This window comes from Gobius niger (genome assembly GCF_951799975.1).
Source record: "Gobius niger genome assembly, chromosome: 12".
Taxonomy (NCBI): domain Eukaryota; kingdom Metazoa; phylum Chordata; class Actinopteri; order Gobiiformes; family Gobiidae; genus Gobius; species Gobius niger.
This window is the reverse complement of record NC_136863.1, coordinates 1,704,815-1,729,664: the sequence shown is the minus strand read 5'-3', so window position 1 is coordinate 1,729,664 and position 24,850 is coordinate 1,704,815. Positions and strand designations below refer to the sequence as shown.

The following is a 24,850-nucleotide window of genomic DNA, read 5'->3' as shown; positions in this document are numbered from 1 at the left end:
AAATAGAATAGAACAGAATAGAATAGAATGGAACGAAGAGAAATCCCCCAAATTAACTTTTACTGTATTTTTTTTATTTCTTTTTTTCACTGGAAATATACAAAATAATCTGAATTAAGAAAAAACTTGTGCTTGTTCCATTGGCAAGGATAGGTTATATCTGCTTTAAGGCCAGACCAAATCTGCTCAATCTGTAGATTTTATCTCTTAATTCAAGTAGATTTAAGTCATTTCTTGGTATTCTTAGAGCATTCTAAAAGGGTGCTCTGCTAAGACATTTAAAGGAATTGACAGTATTTTTCACATTTCTAGAGTACTTAAATTTGGGTCATAATATTTCTCAAAATCATCTCGAGGGCCAGAGTTTTATGATGGAGGGCCGGTTTTGGCCCCCGGGCCTGACGTTGCCTGCCCCTGCTCAAAGTGAATGTACTGAAGTATTCATTAATAATATTAATCATAATAATCATAATAATAACAACAATACATTTTGTTAGTTTTGCACTTAACACATGAAAACACATCTCAAAGTGCTACAGGTGCTACAGCAAGAAACATAAAGAAAATGCAAAACAAAATAAGTGACTCAAGTATTCTGAATAGAAAGTACAAATCCGTATGAAAAATAACTGCAGCTTCTCACAAAAGGGGTTCTCAAACTTTTCAGGCCAGGACCCTGAAGTCACTGGACCATCATGACCCCCACTGTAAAAGTAATCAGCATTTAGAATGATCTCAGGACCAAAACATTTAAAATGAAAACATACTTTGTTGATTTAAAACATATTTTGTCGATATTATACATTTTAAAGATTTAAACAGAATAAATTAATGATAGTGAAACTGCTGGAGCCACTTCTTTACCGTCACAAGATGGCGGCCGCGTCTGTCAGCGCGGCGTCTGCGCACTTCCTCCTGTGCGTGTGTGACGGGCGCATGCGCAGATGGTGAATAGCAGCGCTGCGGAAACAGGCGGAGGAGAAGCAGGCGCAGAAGGAGTCGACGGGAATGACAGTTGTGCTTTAGCGCGACACGTTTCACCGTTTTCACAGCCGCCTGAAGAACCGCACGGAGCCCAGGAGGGGACGGACGGGAAGGGCAGGACTCGGGGGTGGGAAGATGGCGGCCGCGGCCTGCTCCTCCTCGGACTGGAGTGTGCTGAGGGACGGCTGCCTGCGCTGCGACGCCGAGGGCCTGAGGAGCCTGTGCTACCACCCGGCCCTCAACGCCATCCTGGCCGTGACCAGCCGGGGCAGCATCACGGTGATCGACGGCACCTCGGGGGCGATCCTCCAGGCCTCTGCGCTGCACGGTGAGCGGACACACACACACGCGGCCCCCGGGAAGAGCGAGCCTTTCTCCCCGCAGAGGTGCAACAGCAGCTGCCGGTGTCGGTGGAGGTGTGCGTGTGCCGGGGCAGATCGAAACACACAAACCGGGGCTAACACAGGACTAAACTAGGACTAAATCAGCTACAAACAAGGGCTGGCTCTGGTTTAAACTCGGAGTAACGTGATAAACCAGCACTAAACTAGGATTTAATGAGATAAAACCGAACTAAACCGTATTGAGCTAATATAAACGGTGACTGAATTGAAGAGAGTCTTGATTAAACCAGGACCGAGGAACATCCAAAATGGCTCAAAAATAAGATCAAGCTTGGACCAAATCAGCACTAAAGTAAATCTAAAATAGGACTAAACGAGGACCGACATTAAGACGAAACTAGGAGCAATCCAGGATGTAATCATATCTACACCAGGGCTTAACTAGACCATATTAGAACTAAACCAGCTGAAATCCCAGCAGTAAGGCATGGTCTAACCCAGGACTAAACATCAAGAGTAAACAAAGGACTAAATCTGTGCTCAACCATGACTAAAATGGATAAAATCACATGTAAAGTAGGACTAAACCAGCACAAAGTCTTAAAATTCAGAGCTAAATCATATCTAAATCGGCATTAAAGCAGATATAAGCCAGGGTAAATGCAAGCCTCGTTTGCACTATTGATAAAACACGAACTAAACAAACACATTCTGCACCAGTCATAATATTTAGTACCAAATGTGGTGTAAGGCTGGACTAGACCTCATTAACCCACACTCTCCCGGTGTTATGACACAAACCTCCCTCTTACAGAACTCGTATTGCCCTTTCCCTGCTTTTTAGCCGGTTTTATTCACATGTTTGTGTCTTTAATCTGGCTGTATATCAACAGAGACACGTCTCCCTGCCTCTTGGCTTGTAAACTGTACTTTTTGTTTTGCTTTGTTGCGGCTTACGTTACGTCAAAAGTGCAGCTACATCTTCCCCTCTCCGCTTTTCAACCCATTTTTGCGCTTAATCTGATAAAACCACGGCTATTTTGTCAGTATTTAAATTATTCTACACTTTAGGGATCGCCACGCATACAAACCTGTATACTGTATCGGTGTTTTATCCCAAATATGAATCAAAATACACGCTATGTTAGCCGTTAGCTTCATGTCAACACTGCACTGTGTATGCTAGCGCTCATCTCGCTAAACCGGGGCCTATTTCCTTCACCTTAAGAAGCACTGTTAATTCTTTAGTTTTGATAATGACACATATGAGGATAAAAGATGATATATTTTAGTATTTGTTGTTGAATAAAGCCGGTGTTTATGGTTGTTTTGTTTCAGCGTCGAGAGAGTAATGTCAAAATATCAGTTGGTTAGCCGTTAGCTGTTAGCATTAGCACTGCACTGGTTCAGATGCGGCTCAGGCTCCTGTCACTCCGTGTTCTGCTAATGGCCACTCACAAACTACCATTCTGCCTTCTAAATGTACTTCTACCAGGGCTGTAGAAACCGTCAGAGATATGTAGTGCCTTTAAAGTGAGGATGAGTTTAAATTATTGAGGCGTAAATGTGTTGAAATGGTTTGAAAAGAGCTCAATATAGACGAAATTCATTGTTTTCATAGGCAATAGAGGTTATGTTTCTGATGTCATATCTTAGCATTTCATCACCACAACAGCAGCAGATTGGGAGGCAAGTGTGCAGTGTTATTAACCTCTTAACCCCCACAGCTACTCTATCTAAATGCTTCTTCCCCAAAATAGTGGCAAAATAGCAATGAAAACTAGGATGAAAAAGCAACAAAAATCACAATAGAGCAATCACTTAAAAGTGAAAGAGCGACAAAAAATGTGACAATACCATCACAAAAAAGCAACAAGAAATACCCCATGAAAAGGCAACAAGAACACGGCAAAAAAAGCAACGAAAACATGACAAAAAGTGTGACAAATGCCGTGACAAAAATGTTCTGTTTTGTAGGAAATAGCTTTGGAATGAGGCGTTACACTGTCGCTCTCCAGTTGAGGAGCTTTTAGATTTGGGTAGGGCTGAAAGATATATCATTATGGCATTGATATTGAGAACATAGCGGATGTGACGACAGAAACAGCGACAGGAAAGTTGTATCATTCGGACGTTAACAATGGCGCTCCTGCCACACGGAGTTCAGTAAATGACTTCTGTCGTTTATGTCAGAAAAACATAAGAATACAAGCATACCGGAGCATTACGTGAAGCTTGTGTTGGAAAACTACAAAACAAAGGCTCAACAACGCAACGCCCGTTCAGGAAGCTCCTCTGATTGGTCGGTAGGCTCCATATCGCTGCGTCACTTCCTTTGAAAGCGCGAGTGTTGCCAGACCCTCTTCTGTAAAGAAGCGGAGTCTGGTCGGCGAGACTAAGATTTGTGTACATCCGAACAAGAGAAAATGTGCTCGGTTAAGGCGGGGGGGTCAGAGGTTCATTGATTTGTTGTATTTCAATTTAGATTAAAACAATGTTCTTGCTACTTGTGCTTAACAAGCCTCAACCCAAACAGGAATGCATTTGTTATGGATAAAGTAAAACAGCCCCAGAGGTTATTGTTGAATATAAGCATTAAGGTCTTGTGTGTACATAGGTGGTTATCGTGGTTCCTTTTCTTTCCATCATGGTGGCCTCTATGACACTGCAGAATCACTTGTTTGTTAGGTTTCTGGGAGGTTTTCTGAATGGAATGTATTCGTACGTATGGAGATGGATCCATCAGCAGAGAAAAAGTACTATACCTAAAAAAAACAACAACATGTGATCCTGGAGTGTCAAAGAGGCCTCCGTGATGGAAAGTAAAGGCACCAAGCGAGACACTGGGGTCACTGAAAGGTCAAATACGCACTTATATTAACTTATGTTCTTGTTGTCTTCATTCAGTGATATTATCTCTCCGTCATTTCCGGATAAAAGCCTGGAAAAATGAGTGAATTACTGACATTACTGATCCCGTGCAAATTCACATAAAGATTCCCAACATATTCAACATAGTCTTTTGTTCGGGTAGATCTTCAATAGTTTTCACTGTGGCAGGTTTCTTTCACATTACTTTTTTTTGACTGACTTTTCTCTAATGGTGGAATAGTAGCAGGTTGTTGTTTCGTATTTCGTTGTGTTACTTTATGCCAAGCTTACAACTACCTACTGTACAGGCAATAAACCAACTCCAATAAAGCAGTAAATGCCGTTTGTGTCCCGTGGGAATGAATAAAGGATCGTCGCTTTTGTTCTTTGTTCTGACGAGGACGTGGAGAGAGATATTTCATGTTCTGTCCAGACTGAGACTCCAGGATTAGGGCTGAACGATTTTGCCAAAAATCAATATTGCGATTTCAATTTTATTGCGATTTTCCGCTAATAACTTTTTGTTGCAATACAATTAAATATTTACTACTGATTTAATAAAGTACAACTCACTCTTAAGTCCTTTATAATCACATGAAGATAATTCCAAATAGTCCACATAGTCATTTAGCCTCATCATTTCCAATAAGCTTATATTGATTTTTTGTTGTTGTAAATAGCCTAAATAATTTCTTGCTATTTGCTCTTGTGTTTTAGTCAGTGGTTGTGAGATAAGTTCTTATCTTTATCCAAAACATTCCCAAACATAAGCCTTGAAAAGTGAGTCACAAAGGACCTGAACATCAGCTCAGGCTCAGCTTCATCTGTGGAGCCGAGACGTGTGACTCCGGAGGAAAGTTTCTGTGATCAGAGCATCAGAGCGTGTAGCGCTGCAGCTAACGCAATGCTAACGGAGGAAACGGCAATAGTCCTGAGCAGTGGCTGCTCTATATGCGCTGATATTTTCACATCCACGATCTACCGCGCACCTTAAGTAGACGCAGAAGTAAACAAAAGCACGCGGTGGAGCCGGAGCCGGACGTCGGTGGCGTCTCTCGCTGTTACACTCACTTCTATGGGCAGCGGCATCAGCTGCATGGGCCAAAATCGCGTGTCTGTGCGATTTCGAAATCGCGTTGTGTAATATCGCGATAAAATCGCAAATGCGATTAATCGTTCAGCCCTATCCAGGATTGAAGAAAAAGAGAAAGTCTAGAGCGATGGCTCCCACATCACATCAAAACATCCAGTCGGATATGAGGAAGACCACAGAGGATATGAGGAAGACCACAGAGGAGCTTTACTGCTGTAGTGAAGGGCGTTAGTTCTGAATGACCTTTGATTAACCATCTTCTACTCCATAACTGAGGGGATTTTTAGCTTCTGGAAAGTGCTGTTATTTCATGACCTGCTTTACAGCCAATAAAGAGGATCTGAATGTGAAAGTTCAGTTAGTTAAAAATTCACTAAGTCAGAAAAAGGGAGTTGAGCTGAAGTGAAAGTGACGTAAGTTTGAAGGATGGTTATACGGAGCTTGTACATTTGGGTATAGTTGGTAAAGCAGGGCTGAGCGATATTATATATATTTTTGTAGGATCAGAACGAAATAGTGATGTGCCTTGGTATAACTCTTATGTACCATATGGTGTATTTATTTATTTACCACTGTAAATGATAAATCCTTTATTTTGGTAACTGTAAATGATGAAATTCTTTGACATTTTGTACGATCATAAACGATTTATATCAATATGTAAGCTCAGACTCATGCATCGGGTTCTTGCATGAGTCTAGTGGAAAGTTTACGTGAAGATTACTTGAATGAGAGATAAGGGTTTACTATAACTTCTTGAACTTCTTCCTACTCCTTTTGAGCACAAAGTCTTGTTTTGTATTATTTTTTTTTTCTGTAAAATGTTGACATACTTTTTTCTGCTCAAATAAATAAATAAATGAAAAATGAAATGAAATGAAAGGATCATATTACTTTAAGATACTTGGTTGGTTTCAATACTGATATAGTAACGATACTTTTTACTAGTACGAGAAAACGGTTCAATAATGTGTGGAAGATCGTCAAATTTGCTACATCAGGTTCATCGTCAAGAAATGTGTGGAAAATGGGGAATCAATTGGGGGTAAAATTGTGGGGTGGGCAAACCCTTTCTCTAACTGAAAGGTCACTGTGCAACAAGATTGTTAAATGTCGAAATTATACAGTATATAATGAATTTGGATTAAGCAATAAAACCAAAAAACCTGAAGTAACTGAGGCACATTTGTACAGCATGACCTTTTTCTTTTGAAAATATTAATCGATTTGACCTTCCAACTTGATTTTTTTTCTTCTCAGCCCGACCAAAGTGCTTTACAAATGGGGAAAAAATGTTAGTAATACAGAATGAGGGGAACAAATTGGGAAAACAAGAAAAAACTGAGGGCAAAAATAAGAAAACATTTGCCACTTTTTTTTTAAATTCTAAATGGGGGGATTGTTTATTTGAGCTGAAACGACCAAGTCACGTCAGCTCCTGCTTTTCATTAGGGCTGAAACGACTAATCGACGACTAATCGATTATCGAAAGAGTCGACAACTATTTTAGTAATCGATTAAGGCGAGACACTGCAGGTGAATAGGGAAAAAATTTAAATTTACAGATTTCAATTTGAAACTGTTGCTGTCGATCACTGGCATAAATGTGAGAAAAAATACATGGCAAGTTTTCTGTCATTTTATCTTTTCATATAAGAACAAGGTGTTTTATGCCTAAAAATGCCCCAAATTTCCCATCTTTTCGGCGACGAAATCTGAATAATGGATAGAGCTACATTCAAATTTATAAAGGAGTTACCAAGACTTTCTCAGAGGGGATTTAGGATTTCTTGTTTAGTTTTAAAATAAGCTGTTTTTTAGTGGAAAATTTTGTAAAAATGTAATTTTCGCTTTATTTTTTGACATTCAAAACTCAATAAATGGGGCTTAAGGGATTAAATAATAAAAAATCCCTCTGAAAAAATCTTCCAAATATTGTTCAGTCCAAGGCTGGAAAATGTGAAGTCTTTAGGTCCGACTGACGTGGACATAGTGTCGCCACAACGACAGAAAAATGTGTTTTGAGAAAAAGGCCCTTGAAATTGCATTGTCCCATATAAGTCTATGGGGGAACATTGAACCAGCGCAATATTTAAACATGTTTTTGTGAAGATTAGGCATATTTTCTGTTTCCGGGTGAAAGCTTGTATGTTCAGAGACAGATTTGGCCCAAAACCTAAAAACTGAAAAAATTGAATTATGCCTGCAGTGTCTCCCCTTAATCGTTTTCTGGTTCACACAGACTAAAATGGGGCAAAAATGACATAAAAAATGTAGTATTTTTGATGAAAACCTACTTTGATTTTATATTTAGGGTCTGTAGTGTCTGTAGTGTTGTGTACATTGTAAATTTAATCATAAAAATAATCAATAGATTAATCGATTACAAAAGAATCGTACCGGACTTATTTCAGATTCCAGACCGGTTTTGTTTAACGGTACCGAGCTTTACTCATGACGCTGAAGACGTAAAAGTACTAAATCAGAACCAAAACACGGCCAAATGGAAAGGTGTCATTCTTTAATCGAAACTCCATCAGGTTAACCTCTTAACTCCCGCCTGAACCGAGAGGATCTTTTTCCTCACGTCATCAGATTTTTTTTTCCATCATTTTTTTGTAACTTTTTTTCTTTTTTTTGTGTCATTTTTTGTCACATTTTTGTCATTTTTTTGACTAATTTTTTGTCATTTTTTCATCAGATTTTTGTATATTTTTTGTCATTTTTTGTCACATTTTTTGTCATTTTTTTGTCAGTTTCTTGTGACATTTTTGCCCCTTTTTTAATGAATTTTTCGTCGCTTTTTTGTCACATTTCCGTCACTGTTTTCGTCTCCGTTTTGTTGCTATTTTCTCACCTTTTTTCCAGAAGCTTTTGGATTGGGGTAAAGCCAAACTGGAGAAAATGTGCTCGGTTCAGGCGGGAGTTAAGGGGTTAGAGACGGTGATTTTGAGACACATGGGCTTCTTTACTTTGGTGAAACTCCCCACATGTGGAGCTGATCTGCTGCATGTCAGTGTCTGTGTCTGCTCGTTAATTATGATTCGTCACCGTGTTCTGTCAGTGGGATTTCCTCGTGTTGGACGTGGAGCTCGGGGCGTGTGTCGGGGCGGCTCCTGAGCGGCTCCTGAGCGGCTCCTGAGCGCTTTGTTTTGATTGTTTTGATTGTGGACTCTTTTGTCTTGACGCTTCAGTGTTTGCGATAAACAAACCCGTGTCTGCTGCTCTCACCGCGGAGGGAGGAGCGAGTTCATGTTGAGCTTCACTTTGTCAACATTCATTTCCCTGAGTCTGAGCGTCCCCGACCAGCGTCATACTCGACGATCATACTCAGGAAGTCAGTGAAGCTTCAGACCAACTTAATGAATCACTGCGTCCTAAACAGAGAAGTCCAGATAAACCAGTTTGACAAGTATTGCGGTCGTAAAAGGTAGGAAGTAGGGCTGTGCAATTAATCGAAATTGGATTACGTTTTCGATTATTACACTAGACGATCACAAAAATAGCATAATCGAGAACAAACGATTATGAAGGATGCCCTCCCGCTCGTCCGTCCTGAGCGGTTTGTGTGACGCGTCTGATCAGCTGAAACACCAGCCTGACAGAACTGTAAATAATATTGTACTAATGTTTTTTATACCTAACTCTTGAGATAACGCCGCTGTTAAGAGCTCACCTTGTGCTGAAGGAGAACAGCTGTTCAGAAGCCTCGATCCTTTACTCAGACACTGGTTTTGTTTAGTAGAAAAGTCTAAAACTCTTCTTCAGGAGCATCAACGGAGCACAAACAAACTCTTATTACTTCAGCTGCTGAGATGATGTTTCTGTTCCCTTCGTTTTTCGCTAAAGGCTCAGGCTTTGGTTTGACATAAAAACATTGGCGCTGTGTGATGATGTCATCAGACCGCTCTGTGGGACAGGTGTCAGGGCTGGCCAGCAGGGGGCAGGTGTCCCTATATGATTAGTTTAGAAACGTGAGCATATTAAAAAAAAAATGCTCTTATTGTCCAAAGAAAATGTAGCCCATAGTAGTTTTTTAAAATAATAATAAAAATGAATGAATACATTTTTTTTTTTTTTTAAGGCCACAAATAATCGTGAATCGTTAATTATTACTAAAATAATCGCGATTATTATTTTTTCTATAATCGAGCAGCCCTAGTAGGAAGGTTTAAAGAATTGTAGATAAACAGTAAACCACTGTCACGTCTGAAGAAACGGCGTCCACTTGAAGTCAACGGCAGGTTAAATCATCCAAGTGCAGACGGTGAATCTGCACAGACAGAGTCCCAGAAGAACCTCGTGCAGCTGCGTCTGTTCTGTCACAGTCAAAGGGAAAGAGAAACTATGAGTGCGTGAGGGTCAGATGGTTCCATGACACGGATCAGAGGAAGGTCTTCTAGAACGTCTGATTCAAATGTTCACACCATCAGCTTCAGACGTGGTAGATGATGTAAAGATAAAAGATAACATTATCACTTATTTATTTATTTATGGTTTATTTGGTGGGACAGTGCAGGTTAATGAACAAGCCACACCGGCCTAAGGCTAATTTTCATCCGTCGTCCCCCATGTGCACTCTCAAACACACTCTCATACATCCTGGCCTATTGTACATGTTTTTAGTGGTAGGGGAAACCGGAGTACCCGGAGGAAACCTACGCAGACAGGGGGAGGAGATGCAAACTCCACACAGAAAGGCCCGTCCAGGTGGGAATCGAACCCGGACCTTGTAGCTGTGAAGCACAAGCGCTAACCGCTGTGCCACTGGGCAACTGGGCAGCGTGTCCACCTGTCCCGGGACAACAGATGAATAAGCTAATTCTGGTGCATTTGCAGAAATGTTCATTAATGCACAATGTACCTGTCAAATAAACTAATAAAATAAATAAACATAAGGTCAGTGTTTAATTCAGTGAAAACAGTCCTTAACCTGTTAACTAGGGCTGAAACAACTAATCGATTATTGAAATAGTCGACAACTATTTTAGTAATCGATTTGTTTTCTGGTTCACACAGACTCAAAAAGAGCAAATGACATGGAAATGTAGTATTTTTGATGAAAACCTGCTTAGTTTTCTTAGTTTGGGTCTGCAGTGTTTTGTACTTTGTAAATTTCATAAACATCCGTCTGTGTCTCGTCCAATCAGAAGCAGAATTAGCACAAAGAGCCTCAAACAAACGTTTACTTTAAGTTTAGTCCCTCAACATGTCCTCGAGACGACGCTTTAGCTTTATGTGATAAATGTTTTTGAAAAAATACAATTTTCCTACAACATTCGAAGCCAAGCGATTCATCAGTTATTATTTCATCCACAGGTTAATGACCCGTTTCCGTCGATCTCTGTTCTTTAACCTCTTAACTCCCACCTGAACGGATCCAATATTCTCCAGTTTGGCTTTACCCTAATCAAAAAGCTTCTTGGGAAAAAAGCACCAAAACAGCCACAAAAAATGAGAAGAAAACAAGGATGTAAACGCAACAAAAATGTGACAAAAAAAATAAAAAATGTGACAAAAATGTGACAAAAATGTGACAAAAATTCAACAAAAATTCAACAAAAATGTGACAAAAATGTGACAAAAATTTAACAAAAATGTGACAAAAATTCAACAAAAATGTGACAAAAATGTGACAAAAATGTGACAAAAATTTAACAAAAATGTGACAAAAATGTGACAAAAATTCAACAAAAATGTGACAAAAATTCAACAAAAATTCAACAAAAAAGTGAAAAAAATTCAACAAAAATGTGACAAAAACTCTAAGCTCCAAACTAAAAAAACAAACATAAAAAAGGTGACACAACACAGCAAAACGCGAGGAAAAAGATCAGTTTTGTGGGTCTTAGCTTTCAAATGAGGTGTTACACAGGCCTGTATAATGGCCAAAGAGGACAGAATGCATTTGTTTTCAGGCGGGTGGTAAACGCTGTCACCTGTAAAGGGGCGTGTCCGTGTGTATATCTGTGTGTCCCGCCCCCCCTCTCCACAGCGAACCCGGGCGGGCGTGTGCGGTGCCAGTACTTCCCGGCCGTAGATAAAGTGCTGTCACCTGTAAAGGGGCGTGTCTTGTGTATATCTGTGTGTAACTGTCCCGCCCCCCCTCTCCACAGCGAACCCGGGCGGGCGTGTGCGGTGCCAGTACTTCCCGGCCGTAGATAAAGTGCTGTCACCTGTAAAGGGGCGTGTCTTGTGTATATCAGTGTGTAACTGTCCCCCCCCTCTCCACAGCGAACCCGGGTGGGCGTGTGCGGTGCCAGTACTTCCCGGCCGTAGATAAAGTTTTGTTCGTGGATGACTTCGCGGTGGGCTGCCGTAAAGACCTGAACGGGATCCTCCTGCTGGACACGGCGCTGCAGACGCCGGTGCAGAAGCCGGAGGATGAGGTCCAGCTGGAGCTGCCGGTCACTGAGGTGAGTCCGAAACGCCCGGCGCCCGCGCTGACCCGGCGCTGACCCGGCGCTGTGGGCGTGTCTAACGTTACTGTGGCGTGTCCAGGCGCAGCAGATGCTCTCGGCCTGTCAGGAGAAGATCGACGTCTCCAACACCGAGGGCTACGACCTGTTCATCGCTCAGCTCAAAGAGGGGCTCAAGAACTCCTCCCACGAGACCGCGGCCAATCACAAGGTGGCCAAGGTGAGTCCCGGCCAATCACTGCTCCTCGGCTGCTTTTTGTCAGGAGCGACATCAGAACTTCACAGCAGGGTTTACAGCTCAGCTCAGTTTGACAGAAAAAGGACAGAGGCCGGAGAATTCTCTCTTTTTTTTCTTTCCTAAATCTCCTTTATTTGTTCCTGACTTTGTCTCGTTTACAGCTTGGGCTCTGTTCACTTCCTCACACTTTATCTTTCTCTCTTTAACCTCTCTCCTCTCCCTCAGTCCTCTCTCCCTCCTCTCCCTCTCTCTCTCCCTCTCTCTCTCCCTCCTCTCCCTCAATCCTCTCTCTCAACCCTCTCTCTCCCTCCTCTCCCTCAGTCCTCTCTCCCTCCTCTCCCTCAATCCTCTCTCTCTCCTCTCCCTCCATCCTCTTTCTCCTCTCTCCACTTTTCTTTCCCTTGTCTCTCCTCTACACTCCCTCCTCTCTTCCTCTCCTGTTCCTCCCCCTCCTCTCATTCTCTCCTCTACATTCTCTCCTCTACACTCTCTCCTCTTTCCCTCTCCTGTGTCTCCCCCTCCCCTCCCCTCTCCTCTTCACTCTCTCCTCTCCTCTCCTGTTCCTCCCCCTCCTCTCGTCTCTCCTCTACATTATCTCCCCCCCTCCCCCCCTCCCCTCTCCTCCGCGTGGCTGAGCCAGTGTCCGGTGGTGACTTTAGGCTTTGATGGCGGTGCGTTTGTCCTTTCAGAGCCTCCGTAGTTGTCATTCTGCTCACTGAGCTCCGCTCTCTCCTCTGGACTGACTCCAAATCCAGCTCCGACTGCGACCATAAATACGCCTTTCACTCCATCACAAAGACTTTAGGATTTATATCAATGTGTAATAAAAACGCAAAGGCCAGTGATGTTTGAATTCGTTATGTCTTTTCTTCTTTCTTTCTTTATTTTTTTCAGTGCTCACGACCATACCCATGGTCTGGAGCACAAGTTCACAAAAACAAAACAGAACAAAGTAATAACAAATATCATTTTAACAGAAGAAGAACCTTTTTCAAAAAGGTACCAAATTTACTAATCACATTTTGCCTTTGATTTTGCATAAGTGAAATTAATTTAAACATTGAAGGGTGTCTTACATAAAATGTTGGCAAATATTTTTCTCTATTAATGACAACTTCCGCATTTGAACATTCAAACAGTAAATGAAACTCATCACCGACAACATTATCATTACAGAGATTTACAATAACGAAATTTTCTGTCAATGCCTTTATATCGGCCACTACTTTTGCCAGTCGATTATTTCCGGTTCTTAAATTACAAATGGCGTCTGTGGGAGACATTCTCATACAAAAGATACTTTTCTAATTCAAATACGGTTTTAAATTCTGATGCAACATTTATGAAAGTCGAGACGCTGCAGGTGAGATTTTTAACCTCTTCACCCCCGCCATGACATGCATCCTCTCCAGTTCAGCTTTACCCAAATCTAAAAGGTTCACAGCCGACAAAACGTGTTTAAACAGATTTCTTTTCATTTCTTTTCTGTTGCTCTTTTTTGCAAACTGGAGAATAGTTTAGTGTAAATCCAATATTCCACATAGAGCTGACACTCCCTAAACCAGAGTCTGTGCTGGATTTAACCAGAGCTAAATGTGCAGTGTTTACAACATACAGGCTAATGTTGCTAATGATGCTAGCTAGTCGCTAACTCGGGCTAACAGTTCTGATGATATTCACTCCGTTTTGTGCCCAGGGGTTTATTCATCAGAGACTAAAAAGTCGTCAGAAAATCCAAAATAAAGACATCCAGCATGTTTATATTGAGGGAAAATGCTGAAGCTCCTGGATAAGTTTCTATAAACACAGGAGAAAATCCACACGGAGCTGAAGTAAAGGAGAAAAGAGAGCATTTATCTGCAGTAATAAGTAACATCTCAATACTATTGTTCAATACAAATACATAAATGAATAAAGCACAAGCACTGAGGAGCTTTAGGACATGAGCTGCTCTGTCTGTGATGGACAGAGACAGACAAATAACAATTCTGATGTAACTTCTCTTAAAAGTGTCGCCGACTTTACTCCAGGAAATGTAAATGAGTAACATAATTACAAACCAATCTGCTGTGAGAAAGGAAAGACTTATTGAGCTTTGAGGCCAAACAACAAGGAGACATTTGAGACTGAACTAGTTACTTCAAAAACATAAGCAGATCTTTGTAACTAGTATGTCCCAAATGAAGCCACACATTTAAACCCTGTTCTTCCCCAGTGGGCGACCGTGACCTTCCGGCTGCCGCACCACGTGCTGAAGCTGGTGGCCAGTGCCGTCGTCAACGAGCTGAAGAAGATCAACCAGAACGTGGCGGCTCTGTCTGTGGCCTCCTCCATCCTGGACAGACTCAGCTACCTGCTGTGCAGCGCCCGGCCCGAGCTGGGCGTGGGCCCCGGGAGGTCTGTGGACAGGTGAGAGCCAAGGGGGGGAGGGGGGAGGTCTGTGACAGGTGAGAGCTGAGAGAGGGAGGTCTGTGACGGGTGAGAGCCGAGAGAGGGAGGTCTGTGACAGGTGAGAGCCGAGAGAGGGAGGTCTGTGACAGGTGAGAGCTGAGAGAGGGAGGTCTGTGACAGGTGAGAGCTGAGAGAGGGAGGTCTGTGACAGGTGAGAGCTGAGAGAGGGAGGTCTGTGACAGGTGAGAGCTGAGAGAGGGAGGTCTGTGACAGGTGAGAGATGAGAGAGGGAGGTCTGTGACAGGTGAGAGCTGAGAGAGGGAGGTCTGTGACAGGTGAGAGCTGAGAGAGGGAGGTCTGTGACAGGTGAGAGCTGAGAGAGGGAGGTCTGTGACAGGTGAGAGCTGAAGGGGGGAGGTCTGTGACAGGTGAGAGCTGAGAGAGGGAGGTTTGTGACAGGTGAGAGCTGAGAGAGGGAGGTTTGTGACAGGTGAGAGCTGAGAGAGGGAGGTCTGTGAGGTGAGAGCTGAGAGAGGGAGGTCTGTGACAGGTGAGAGCTGAGAGAGGGAGGTCTGTGACAGGTGAGAGCTGAGAGAGGGAGGTCTGTGACAGGTGAGAGCTGAGAGAGGGAGGTCTGTGACAGGTGAGAGCTGAGAGAGGGAGGTCTGTGACAGGTGAGAGCTGAGAGAGGGAGGTCTGTGACAGGTGAGAGCTGAGAGAGGGAGGTCTGACAGATGAGAGCTGAGAGAGGGAGGTCTGTGACAGGTGAGAGCTGAGAGAGGGAGGTCTGTGACAGGTGAGAGCTGAGAGAGGGAGGTCTGACAGATGAGAGCTGAGAGAGGGAGGTCTGTGACAGGTGAGAGCTGAGAGAGGGAGGTCTGACAGATGAGAGCTGAGAGAGGGAGGTCTGTGACAGGTGAGAGCTGAGAGAGGGAGGTCTGTGACAGGTGAGAGATGAGAGAGGGAGGTCTGTGACAGGTGAGAGCTGAGAGAGGGAGGTCTGTGACAGGTGAGAGATGAGAGAGGGAGGTCTGTGACAGGTGAGAGCTGAGGGAGGGAGGTCTGTGACAGGTGAGAGCAGAGAGAGGGAGGTCTGACAGGTGAGAGCTGAGAGAGGGAGGTCTGTGACAGGTGAGAGCTGAGGGAGGGAGGTCTGTGACAGGTGAGAGCAGAGAGAGGGAGGTCTGTGACAGGTGAGAGATGAGAGAGGGAGGTCTGTGACAGGTGAGAGATGAGAGAGGGAGGTCTGTGACAGGTGAGAGCTGAGAGAGGGAGGTCTGTGACAGGTGAGAGCTGAGGGAGGCAGGTCTGTGACAGGTGAGAGCTGAGAGAGGGAGGTCTGTGACAGGTGAGAGCTGAGAGAGGGAGGTCTGTGACAGGTGAGAGCCGAGAGAGGGAGGTCTGTGACAGGTGAGAGCCGAGAGAGGGAGGTCTGTGACAGGTGAGAGCTGAGAGAGGGAGGTCTGTGACAGGTGAGAGCCGGGGGGGAGGGAGGTCTGTGACTGGTGAGAGCTGAGAGAGGGAGGTCTGTGACAGGTGAGAGCCGGGGGGGAGGGAGGTCTGTGACAGGTGAGAGCTGAGAGAGGGAGGTCTGTGACAGGTGAGAGCTGAGAGAGGGAGGTCTGTGACAGGTGAGAGCCGAGAGAGGGAGGTCTGTGACAGGTGAGAGCCGAGAGAGGGAGGTCTGTGACAGGTGAGAGCTGAGAGAGGGAGGTCTGTGACAGGTGAGAGCCGAGAGAGGGAGGTCTGTGACAGGTGAGAGATGAGAGAGGGAGGTCTGTGACAGGTGAGAGCTGACAGAGGGAGGTCTGTGACAGGTGAGAGCCGAGAGAGGGAGGTCTGTGACAGGTGAGAGCTGAGGGGGGGAGGTCTGTGACAGGTGAGAGCCGAGAGAGGGAGGTCTGTGACAGGTGAGAGCCGAGAGAGGGAGGTCTGTGACAGGTGAGAGCTGAGAGAGGGAGGTCTGTGACAGCTGAGAGCCGAGAGAGGGAGGTCTGTGACAGGTGAGAGCTGAGAGAGGGAGGTCTGTGACAGGTGAGAGCTGAGAGAGGGAGGTCTGTGACAGGTGAGAGCTGAGAGAGGGAGGTCTGTGACAGGTGAGAGCTGAGGGAGGGAGGTCTGACAGGTGAGAGCTGAGAGAGGGAGGTCTGTGACAGCTGAGAGCCGAGAGAGGGAGGTCTGTGACAGGTGAGAGCTGAGAGAGGGAGGTCTGTGACAGGTGAGAGCCGAGAGAGGGAGGTCTGTGACAGGTGAGAGATGAGAGAGGGAGGTCTGTGACAGCTGAGAGCCGAGAGAGGGAGGTCTGTGACAGGTGAGAGCCGAGAGAGGGAGGTCTGTGACAGGTGAGAGCCGAGAGAGGGAGGTCTGTGACAGGTGAGAGATGAGAGAGGGAGGTCTGTGACAGGTGAGAGCTGAGAGAGGGAGGTCTGTGACAGGTGAGAGCTGAGAGAGGGAGGTCTGTGACAGGTGAGAGCTGAGAGAGGGAGGTCTGTGACAGGTGAGAGCCGAGAGAGGGAGGTCTGTGACAGGTGAGAGATGAGAGAGGGAGGTCTGTGACAGGTGAGAGATGAGAGAGGGAGGTCTGTGACAGGTGAGAGCCGAGAGAGGGAGGTCTGACAGGTGAGAGCTGAGGGGAGGAGGAGGAGGTTTGATGGGATTATAGTTAAACGGACCCGCCGCCGCCGCCCGTATAAACCCTCCGTTTGTTCCGTGTGCAGGTCGCTGATGTACAGCGAGGCGAACCGCAGAGAGACCTTCACCTCGTGGCCTCACGCCGGCTACAGATGGGCTCAGCCGGACCCCATGGCACAGGCGGGGTTCTACCACCAGGTAACGACGATGAAGAACATGTGACCTTTTTTACTAAAGAGAGAAACTGACTCTGACCTTTTCCAGCCGGCGTCCACGGGAGACGACAGAGCCATGTGCTTCACCTGCAGCGTGTGCCTGGTCTGCTGGGAGCCCACGGACGAGCCCTGGTCAGAACCTTCACATGTTTACTCTGTTTCTGATCATCCATGTTGACTAGTGCTGGGCCCAGTTACACGCTCTAATCATCCCTCTATGTTCCACCTTTCCCTCGCTATCCGTGCGATCGTGCTGATCAGTGTATTAACCTCTTAACTTCCGCCTGAACCGAGAGCATTTTCTCCAGTTCAGCTTTACCCAAATCCTGTAGGCCAGTGTACCACCTCATTTGAAAGCTAAGACCTACAAAACTCATCTAAATGGATCTTTTTCCTCACGTCATCAGATTTTTTTCCATCTTTTTTTTTTGGGGGGGGGGGGTTTTCAACTCATTTTGTAACTTTTTTTTGGTCTTTTTTTAACCATTTTTTTGGTCTTTTTTTTGTTATTTTTCGTCACTTTTTCGTCATTTTTTTTGGTCATTTTTTTGTTATTTTTTGTCACATTTTTTGTCATTTTTTCGTCATTTTTTCGTCACTTTTTAGTCATTTTTTTTGGTCATTTTTTTGTCATTTTTGTGTCACATTTTTTGTCATTTTTTCGTCATTTTTTCGTCACATTTTTAGTCATTTTTTTGGTCATTTTTTGTCTTTTTTGTCATTTTTTTGTTATTTTTTGTCATTTTTGTGTCACATTTTTTGTCCTTTTTTTTTCATTTTTTTTCCATTTTTTTTTCCATTTTTTTTTCATTTTTTGTCATTTTTGTCTTTTTTGTCATTTTTTTGTTATTTTTTGTCATTTTTGTGTCACATTTTTTGTCCTTTTTTTTCATTTTTTTTCCATTTTTTTTTCATTTTTTTTCCATTTTTTTTCATTTTTGTCACCTGAACATGTTTTCTCCTGCTCTCCAAATTCTCCAAATCTAAAAGCTTCTTCAAAATAGCTGAAAAAAACGAGATGAGGATGTAAATTGACAAAAATGACAAAAATCCAGCAAAAAAGCGACAAAAATCCAGCAAAAAAATGACAAAAAACACAAAAACGTGACAAAAACACATAAAAGTGACAAAAATACACAAAAATCCAGCAAGAAAGTGACAAAAAGAGCAAAAAAGTGACAACTGCCATAAAAAAGTGAGAAAAACGGCAAAGAGGAGAGAATGCATTTGGTTTTGGCGGGTGGTGAGAGGTTTAAAAACAATAAAAAATCACGAGATTACTTTACATTTTGACGGGAAATCTCGTGGCTGTTTAATCCCGCGAGATCTCATGCCACGAGATCTCGGCCCATCCATGATGTTACATTAGTGTCGGTTTTCTTTCTTTCTTTGTTATTGTTATTTAAAAAGCATTAACCTCTTACCACCCGCCTGAACCAAATGCGTTCTGTCCTCTTTGGCCGTTATATAGGCCTGTGTAACACCTCATTTGAAAGCTTAGACCCACAAAACTGATCTTTTTCCTCGCGTTGTTGCTGTGTTGCGTCACCTTTTGTAGGCTTTTCTTTTTTTTCCATTTTTGTTGAATTTTGGTTGAATTTTTGTCACATTTTTGTTGAATTTTTGTTTTTCATTTTTTTTTCTCTTCCCTTTTTTGTGGCTATTTTGGTGCTTTTGTCCCCAAGAAGCTTTTTGATTAGGGTAAAGCCAAACTGGAGAAATAGGATCCTTGGGAAAAAAAGGCATAAAAATAGATACAAAAACAAGACTTAAACAAGGATGAAAAAAGGGGCGGGGGTTAAGAGGTTAAAGAGGTTAAAGTGGACCCGCCCTGTTGCCTGTTCCGGTCAGTAACTCGTGTGTCTCCTCAGGTCAGAGCACGAGCGTCACTCCCCAAACTGCCCCTTCGTGAAAGGAGAGCACACTCAGAACGTCCCGCTGTCCGTGACCTTGGCCACGAGCCCCGCCCAGTTCCCCAACAGCCCCGACCTCACCGATAAGATCTCCTGCTACGGCTTCGGCAGCTGCCCGCAGTTCCTCGCCGCCGCCACCAGGAGGGGCAAGGTCTGCATCTGGGACGTCTCCAAAATGATGAAGGTGAGGGTGGAAGCGGTGAAGGCCTCGGTGGTTAGCGTCGCCGTCCTCCTCTGACCCCCCTGTGCTCGTCCTCCAGGTGCACCTGAAGTTCGACCTGAACCCGTACGACCCGGTGATCCTGCGGCAGCTCCTGGTCTGCAGCGGGGAGCAGGTCCTGAGCGAGTCCCGGAGGCCCACCCTGGCCTGGCTGGAGGAGTCCACCTGCTCAGACCTGCCCAAACTGGAGGGCGACAGGTCCGTCTCTTTTACCTCAGCAGAGAACTAGACTAGAAAACAAAGTTCACCTCAGGACGGGGGAAGTGTTTACCTCCTGAGGTCCTGAGGTCATTGTAACCCCCCCGTGTGACCTCTGTGATGTTCATGTGTTTGTGCTGCTTCACAGTGACGACCAGTTGGAGGATTCAGACAGTGAGGATCATTCCAGATCAGAGTCTGTGACAGGTAACGTCTAATTACTGCTTTATTCACTGTTTATTAACGCTTTGTTATTCCATCTTTGTAGGATAATCATCTCACACATGTCTTTATCACATGACATAACCTTACTGTGCCTTTAAAGACACAATTTACTCCTGTGAAAAAGTATTACATTGGAATATGATCAAATAAATGAACAATAAGTGGATATAATAACTCTGTGTTAATGGCAGTGCTGGGACTGTTACGCTTGGTTTTCGATACTTATTCAAAAATATTATATTATATATTTGTCATCTAGAACCAGATGTCAAGAAATGTGTGAGAAATGGGGAATAAATTCAGCAAAAATAAGAAAAAAATTGTAAAGGAAATTTGGAAAATTGGGCAAACGTTGGACAAAAACATCGAAAAAATGGGAGAAGTAGGGGAAAAATGGGCAAGAAAATAATGAGCTATGGGGGAGAATTGGGACACACCCTGTCTGTCCCTTCATGAAGGTCGTCCTGTCTGTCCCCTCATGAAGGTGGTCCTCACGTGTCCTCTAGGGATGCACTGATACCGATACCACATGCTTGTACTCATACTCGTACGCATTCATGAGGTTCTGATACCAGAAACGAGTTGGTTGAGCACCTACGAGTTGAGCTGAGAAGCTGAGGAGAGAAGAAGCAACAAACTGTAGAATAGTTTAGTGTAAACACAATAATCCACATAGAGCTGACTTTATTACAGACTGCGCTCTCTAAACCAGAGTCTGAGCTGGATTTAACCAGAGCTTAATGTTGTTAGAGCTGCAGCGTCTGCAGTGTTTACAACATACAGGCTAACGATGCTAACTCGCGGCTAACAGTTTTGGCCATTCTGACGCCGTTTTATGCCCAGGGGTTTATTCATCTGAAAAACTAACCCAGCAACTAAAAAGTCCTCAGAAAATCCAGATTAAAGACATACAGCATGTTTATATTGAGGGAAAATGAGCTGCAGCAGAACAATGAAAACGCTGTAGCTTCTCGCTAAGTTACTACAAACACACGAGAAAATCTACAGGAGCTGAAGTAAAGACGAGAAGAGACCATTTAAGTAACATCTCAATACTATTGTTAAATAAAAACACATAAATGAATAAAGCTCAGGCATTGGGAGCTTTAGGACATGGGCTTTTCTGTCTATGATGGACAGAGACATAAAAATAAATTATATTGAATGAAAATAAAATAAATAAATAAATGGCATCAGCACAATTCTAATATAACTGCTCTTAAATGTGTCGCCGACTTTATTTAAGGAAATGTAAATTAGTAAATTAAGTCATTACAAACCAATCTGCTGTGAAAAAGTAAGAAAATGCCTTGTACTCGTATCGGTATTCGGTATCGGCGAGTACTTGAATCAAAGTACTCGTATCGGTTTTAGAAAAAGTGGTATCGGTGTATCCCTAGTCCTCTCTGTCCCCTCCTGAAGGTGGTCCTCACGTCTCCACCTGATGTGGTCCTCACGTGTGCTCCTGAGGTGGTCCTCACGTCTCCTCCTGAGGTGGTCCTCACGTGTCCTCTCTGTCCCGCAGGCCCTCAGTCGCAGTGGGAGAGCATGGACGTGCACCTGTCGGTGTCGGCGCTGTCGGTGCTGCAGCAGCCTGAGAAGCTCCAGTGGGAGGTGGTGGCCAGTGTTCTGGAGGACACCGTGAAGGACCTGGAGGAGCTCGGGGCCAATCCCTCCTCGCTCTCGCAGCCGCCCAAACCCCTGGGCCACCCCAAGCCCAAGGACCGCCTGCCCGAGCACCACAACATTCCCTTCCCCTGCCTGCTCGCCGGGGGCCTGCTCAGCTACCGCTCCGCCCCCAACAACACGCCCACGGGTCTGATCTCTCCACAGACCAGGACTGAACCGCCCCCGGACCAGGGCGCCATGGAGATCGAACACGCACAAAGCGCCTCTGCGCACGAGCAGAGCTTCCCGAGCTCGACCCCGGCGAGCCCGGCGCGGGTGGGCGGGGCGCGGCGGTCCGTGCCCGTGCTGCTCCTCTACAGCATCCGCGAGGTGGACGACAAGACGCCCGGCCAGGTGTTCACGCAGATGAACAACCTGATGAGTAACCACGAGGAGGGCTTCACCGTGCCGCAGATCATCGAGATGGAGTTCGACTCGCACGAGCAGCTGCTCCTGCAGGACCCGCCCATCACCTACATCCAGCAGTTCGCCGACGCCGCGGGGAATTTATCCGCGTTAGACGGACACGTGGACAAGTGGAGCACGCTGGCGTCGGCCGCCAACGTGTCCACGCCGCTGCCCAAACCGGGATCGTTAGTGCAATGCCTGCGCCTGCCCAAAGCGCTGGAAAACCAGAACCTCTTCGTGGACTCCATCACGCCGTGTTACGACGGCGTGCACCTGCTCATCGGCCTGCAGCCCAACTGCGGCGCCGAGTCGCTCACGGCCACCAATCAGGTGGAAGCTCTGAATAACTTGAACCGGCTGCATTCTGCGCTCAGCAAAGCGGACAACGTGCACAACGGCGTGGAGAGCCACGTCAAAGCGGGAACGCAACCGCAGTTAATCTTACCGCCGAGCGACGCGGAGGAGCCGCAGCCGCGGGCGCCGAGTCACGGCGGCGGGTATTTGGCGCTGTACAAGCTGAACTACTCCACGCGGATAGTCACGTTAGACGAGGAGCCCGTGAAGCTCCAGCAGATCAGCGACGCCTCGGACGCCATCACGTCTTCCATCCTGCTGCCGCCGGACGTGCTGGACAGCCGCGAGGAGGACAGCGAGGAGAGCCAGGACGACACGCCCAAAAACGGCACGGCCAAGAGCGAGAAGGGCTCTCCGCACGCCGCCCTGGGGCAGGCGTCGCGGCGGGCGGACGTGACCGGCCTCGGACACTTGGTAGTGACCACGAGGGCGGGGTTTATCATGATTCTAGACCTTTCCACTCTGGAGGTGTTGGCCAAAGTGGAGCCGCCGAAGAGAGACGGCGGCGGCGACGACACGGACCCCTTTGTGTCGGTGACGTACTGCTCCGGGACCGACCGGCTGTGCGCCTGCACCAGAGGTCAGTCAGAGGTCACGGACACATGTGTAAATAAAACAGTTTGTAAAAGTGTTTGAATTTTACTTTGTAACACCGTTAAAGGATCTATATCATGCTATGTTAGCCATTCCAAAGTTAAGTATAGGCATGTATATGATATATTGTACCTCTACCACTATGGAGCACTCACTTTTGTGATAAATATAAGTGTTTTCTGGAGGTATTTTTCAAACCCGGAAGACCAAACGCTTCGATTCAGTTAACTCCGCCCCCTCTCTCCGCACATACTTTACCGTAATATAAATAAACAGCAATAAGTGAAGTCACTTCACGATGCAGTTATACGGAGTTGACATCTGCAACACAGCCTCATAAATGGCTAACACACATGCTAATATGCTAACACACAAGCTAACCCTTTTTTGGACTGACTCACCCTCTGCTCCATCGCTGTTTACATTATGGGACTCGCGTTGGTTATAAAAGTTAATCCACTTTGATTCAGGCGAAGGTTCACCAAACATCCATCAGTGACGGTCACAGAAAAACAACCAGAATAAGTTGCAACGGGCTCCATCTTCAGCTGCAGCGCAAACATGACTGATCTGTTCAGACGCTCAGGGATGTGTTTTTCTCTTTGTTTCTCTCTTACGACAGAAATAATGAAAAAGCTGTTTTACAAATTAAAATCCGTCCGTAAGCATAGAATTAAGACATTACATTACAGACGTCGAGCACTTCCGTTCCGCTGTGACGACACAACTGAGCACTCAGTCGTTCACCAGGAGAGGGCGGAGCCTCAGAGAGCAGGAGGGCGGAGCCTCAGAGCAGGAGGGCGGAGCCTCAGAGAGCAGGATTTAGGAGGATTACTGAGAGCTGCGTGAATGAAGCCACAAACCACTCTGGGGGTGTTTTTGATAAGGAAATAGCAAAACAACATGGCTAAAAGCTCTAAAAAGTCGATTTTGCAACTGATCAGCACACATTTGTTTATTAATACTTGATCATTTATTGTGAAAAGACGAACATTCACTTTCAATCAAAGGAAGCCACGTACAGGAAAGTCTCTTGTCCCGTTAATATCGGATATCGGCAGATACTCAAACCCCCAGTATCGGTATCGGTGCTGGGGTGTCCTCAGTGACATACACTGGATCACATTAACATAGAGACCATCCTCAGTTTAAACCAGGATGCCCTTCCCGACCTGACGTGTGTCTGTGCAGGTGGAGAACTTCATTTCCTTCAAATTGGAGGAGTTTGTGACGACGTGGACGATGGAGACATGTTCATCGACGGCCCTCTTTCTAAAGGGTCCGAACTTCTACTGGAGGGAGCGCGGCCCTGCTCCAACCCCTCCAGCCCCGGGCTCATAGGTAACTGACAACCACCCCCGGGCTCATAGGTAACTGACAACCACCTCCTCCTCCAGCCCTGGGCTCATAGGTAACTGACAACCCCCTCCTCCTCCAGCCCCGGGCTCATAGGTAACTGACAACCCCCACCTCCTCCTCCAGCCCCGGGCTCATAGGTAACTGACAACCACCCCCTCCTCCAGCCCTGGGCTCATAGGTAACTGACAACCCCCTCCTCCTCCAGCCCTGGGCTCATAGGTAACTGACAACCACCCCCTCCTCCAGCCCTGGGCTCATAGGTAACTGACAACCTCCTCCTCCTCCTCCAGCCCTGGGCTCATAGGTAACTGACAACCCCCTCCTCCTCCAGCCCCGGGCTCATAGGTAACTGACAACCCCCCCCCCCTCCTCCTCCAGCCCTGGGCTCATAGGTAACTGACAACCCCCTCCTCCTCCAGCCCCGGGCTCATAGGTAACTGACAACCCCCCCCCCCTCCTCCTCCAGCCCCGGGCTCATAGGTAACTGACAACCACCCCCTCCTCCAGCCCTGGGCTCATAGGTAACTGACAACCACCCCCTCCTCCTCCAGCCCTGGGCTCATAGGTAACTGACAACCACCCCCTCCTCCAGCCCTGGGCTCATAGGTAACTGACAACCCCCTCCTCCTCCTCCAGCCCTGGGCTCATAGGTAACTGACAACCACCCCCTCCTCCAGCCCTGGGCTCATAGGTAACTGACAACCACCTCCTCCTCCAGCCCTGGG

The 24,850-nt window shown here is 45.8% G+C and overlaps 1 protein-coding gene across 1 annotated transcript in view; it reads left to right on the top strand.

The window, feature by feature from the left end:
• Positions 1-936: 936 nt before the first annotated feature.
• LOC306971973 (dual E2 ubiquitin-conjugating enzyme/E3 ubiquitin-protein ligase BIRC6-like) overlaps positions 937-24,850 on the top strand; it is a gene marked incomplete at its 3' end in the record, with an annotated part of 107,750 nt that continues 83,836 nt past the window's right edge. Inside the window, 11 exon segments of the mRNA XM_079568416.1 lie at positions 937-1,312; positions 11,527-11,708; positions 11,794-11,931; positions 14,165-14,358; positions 17,058-17,169; positions 17,236-17,318; positions 19,058-19,283; positions 19,360-19,517; positions 19,666-19,724; positions 21,268-22,752; positions 23,958-24,107. Coding sequence (XP_079424542.1) covers positions 1,120-1,312; positions 11,527-11,708; positions 11,794-11,931; positions 14,165-14,358; positions 17,058-17,169; positions 17,236-17,318; positions 19,058-19,283; positions 19,360-19,517; positions 19,666-19,724; positions 21,268-22,752; positions 23,958-24,107 — 2,980 coding nt within the window. The 5' untranslated portion in view covers positions 937-1,119.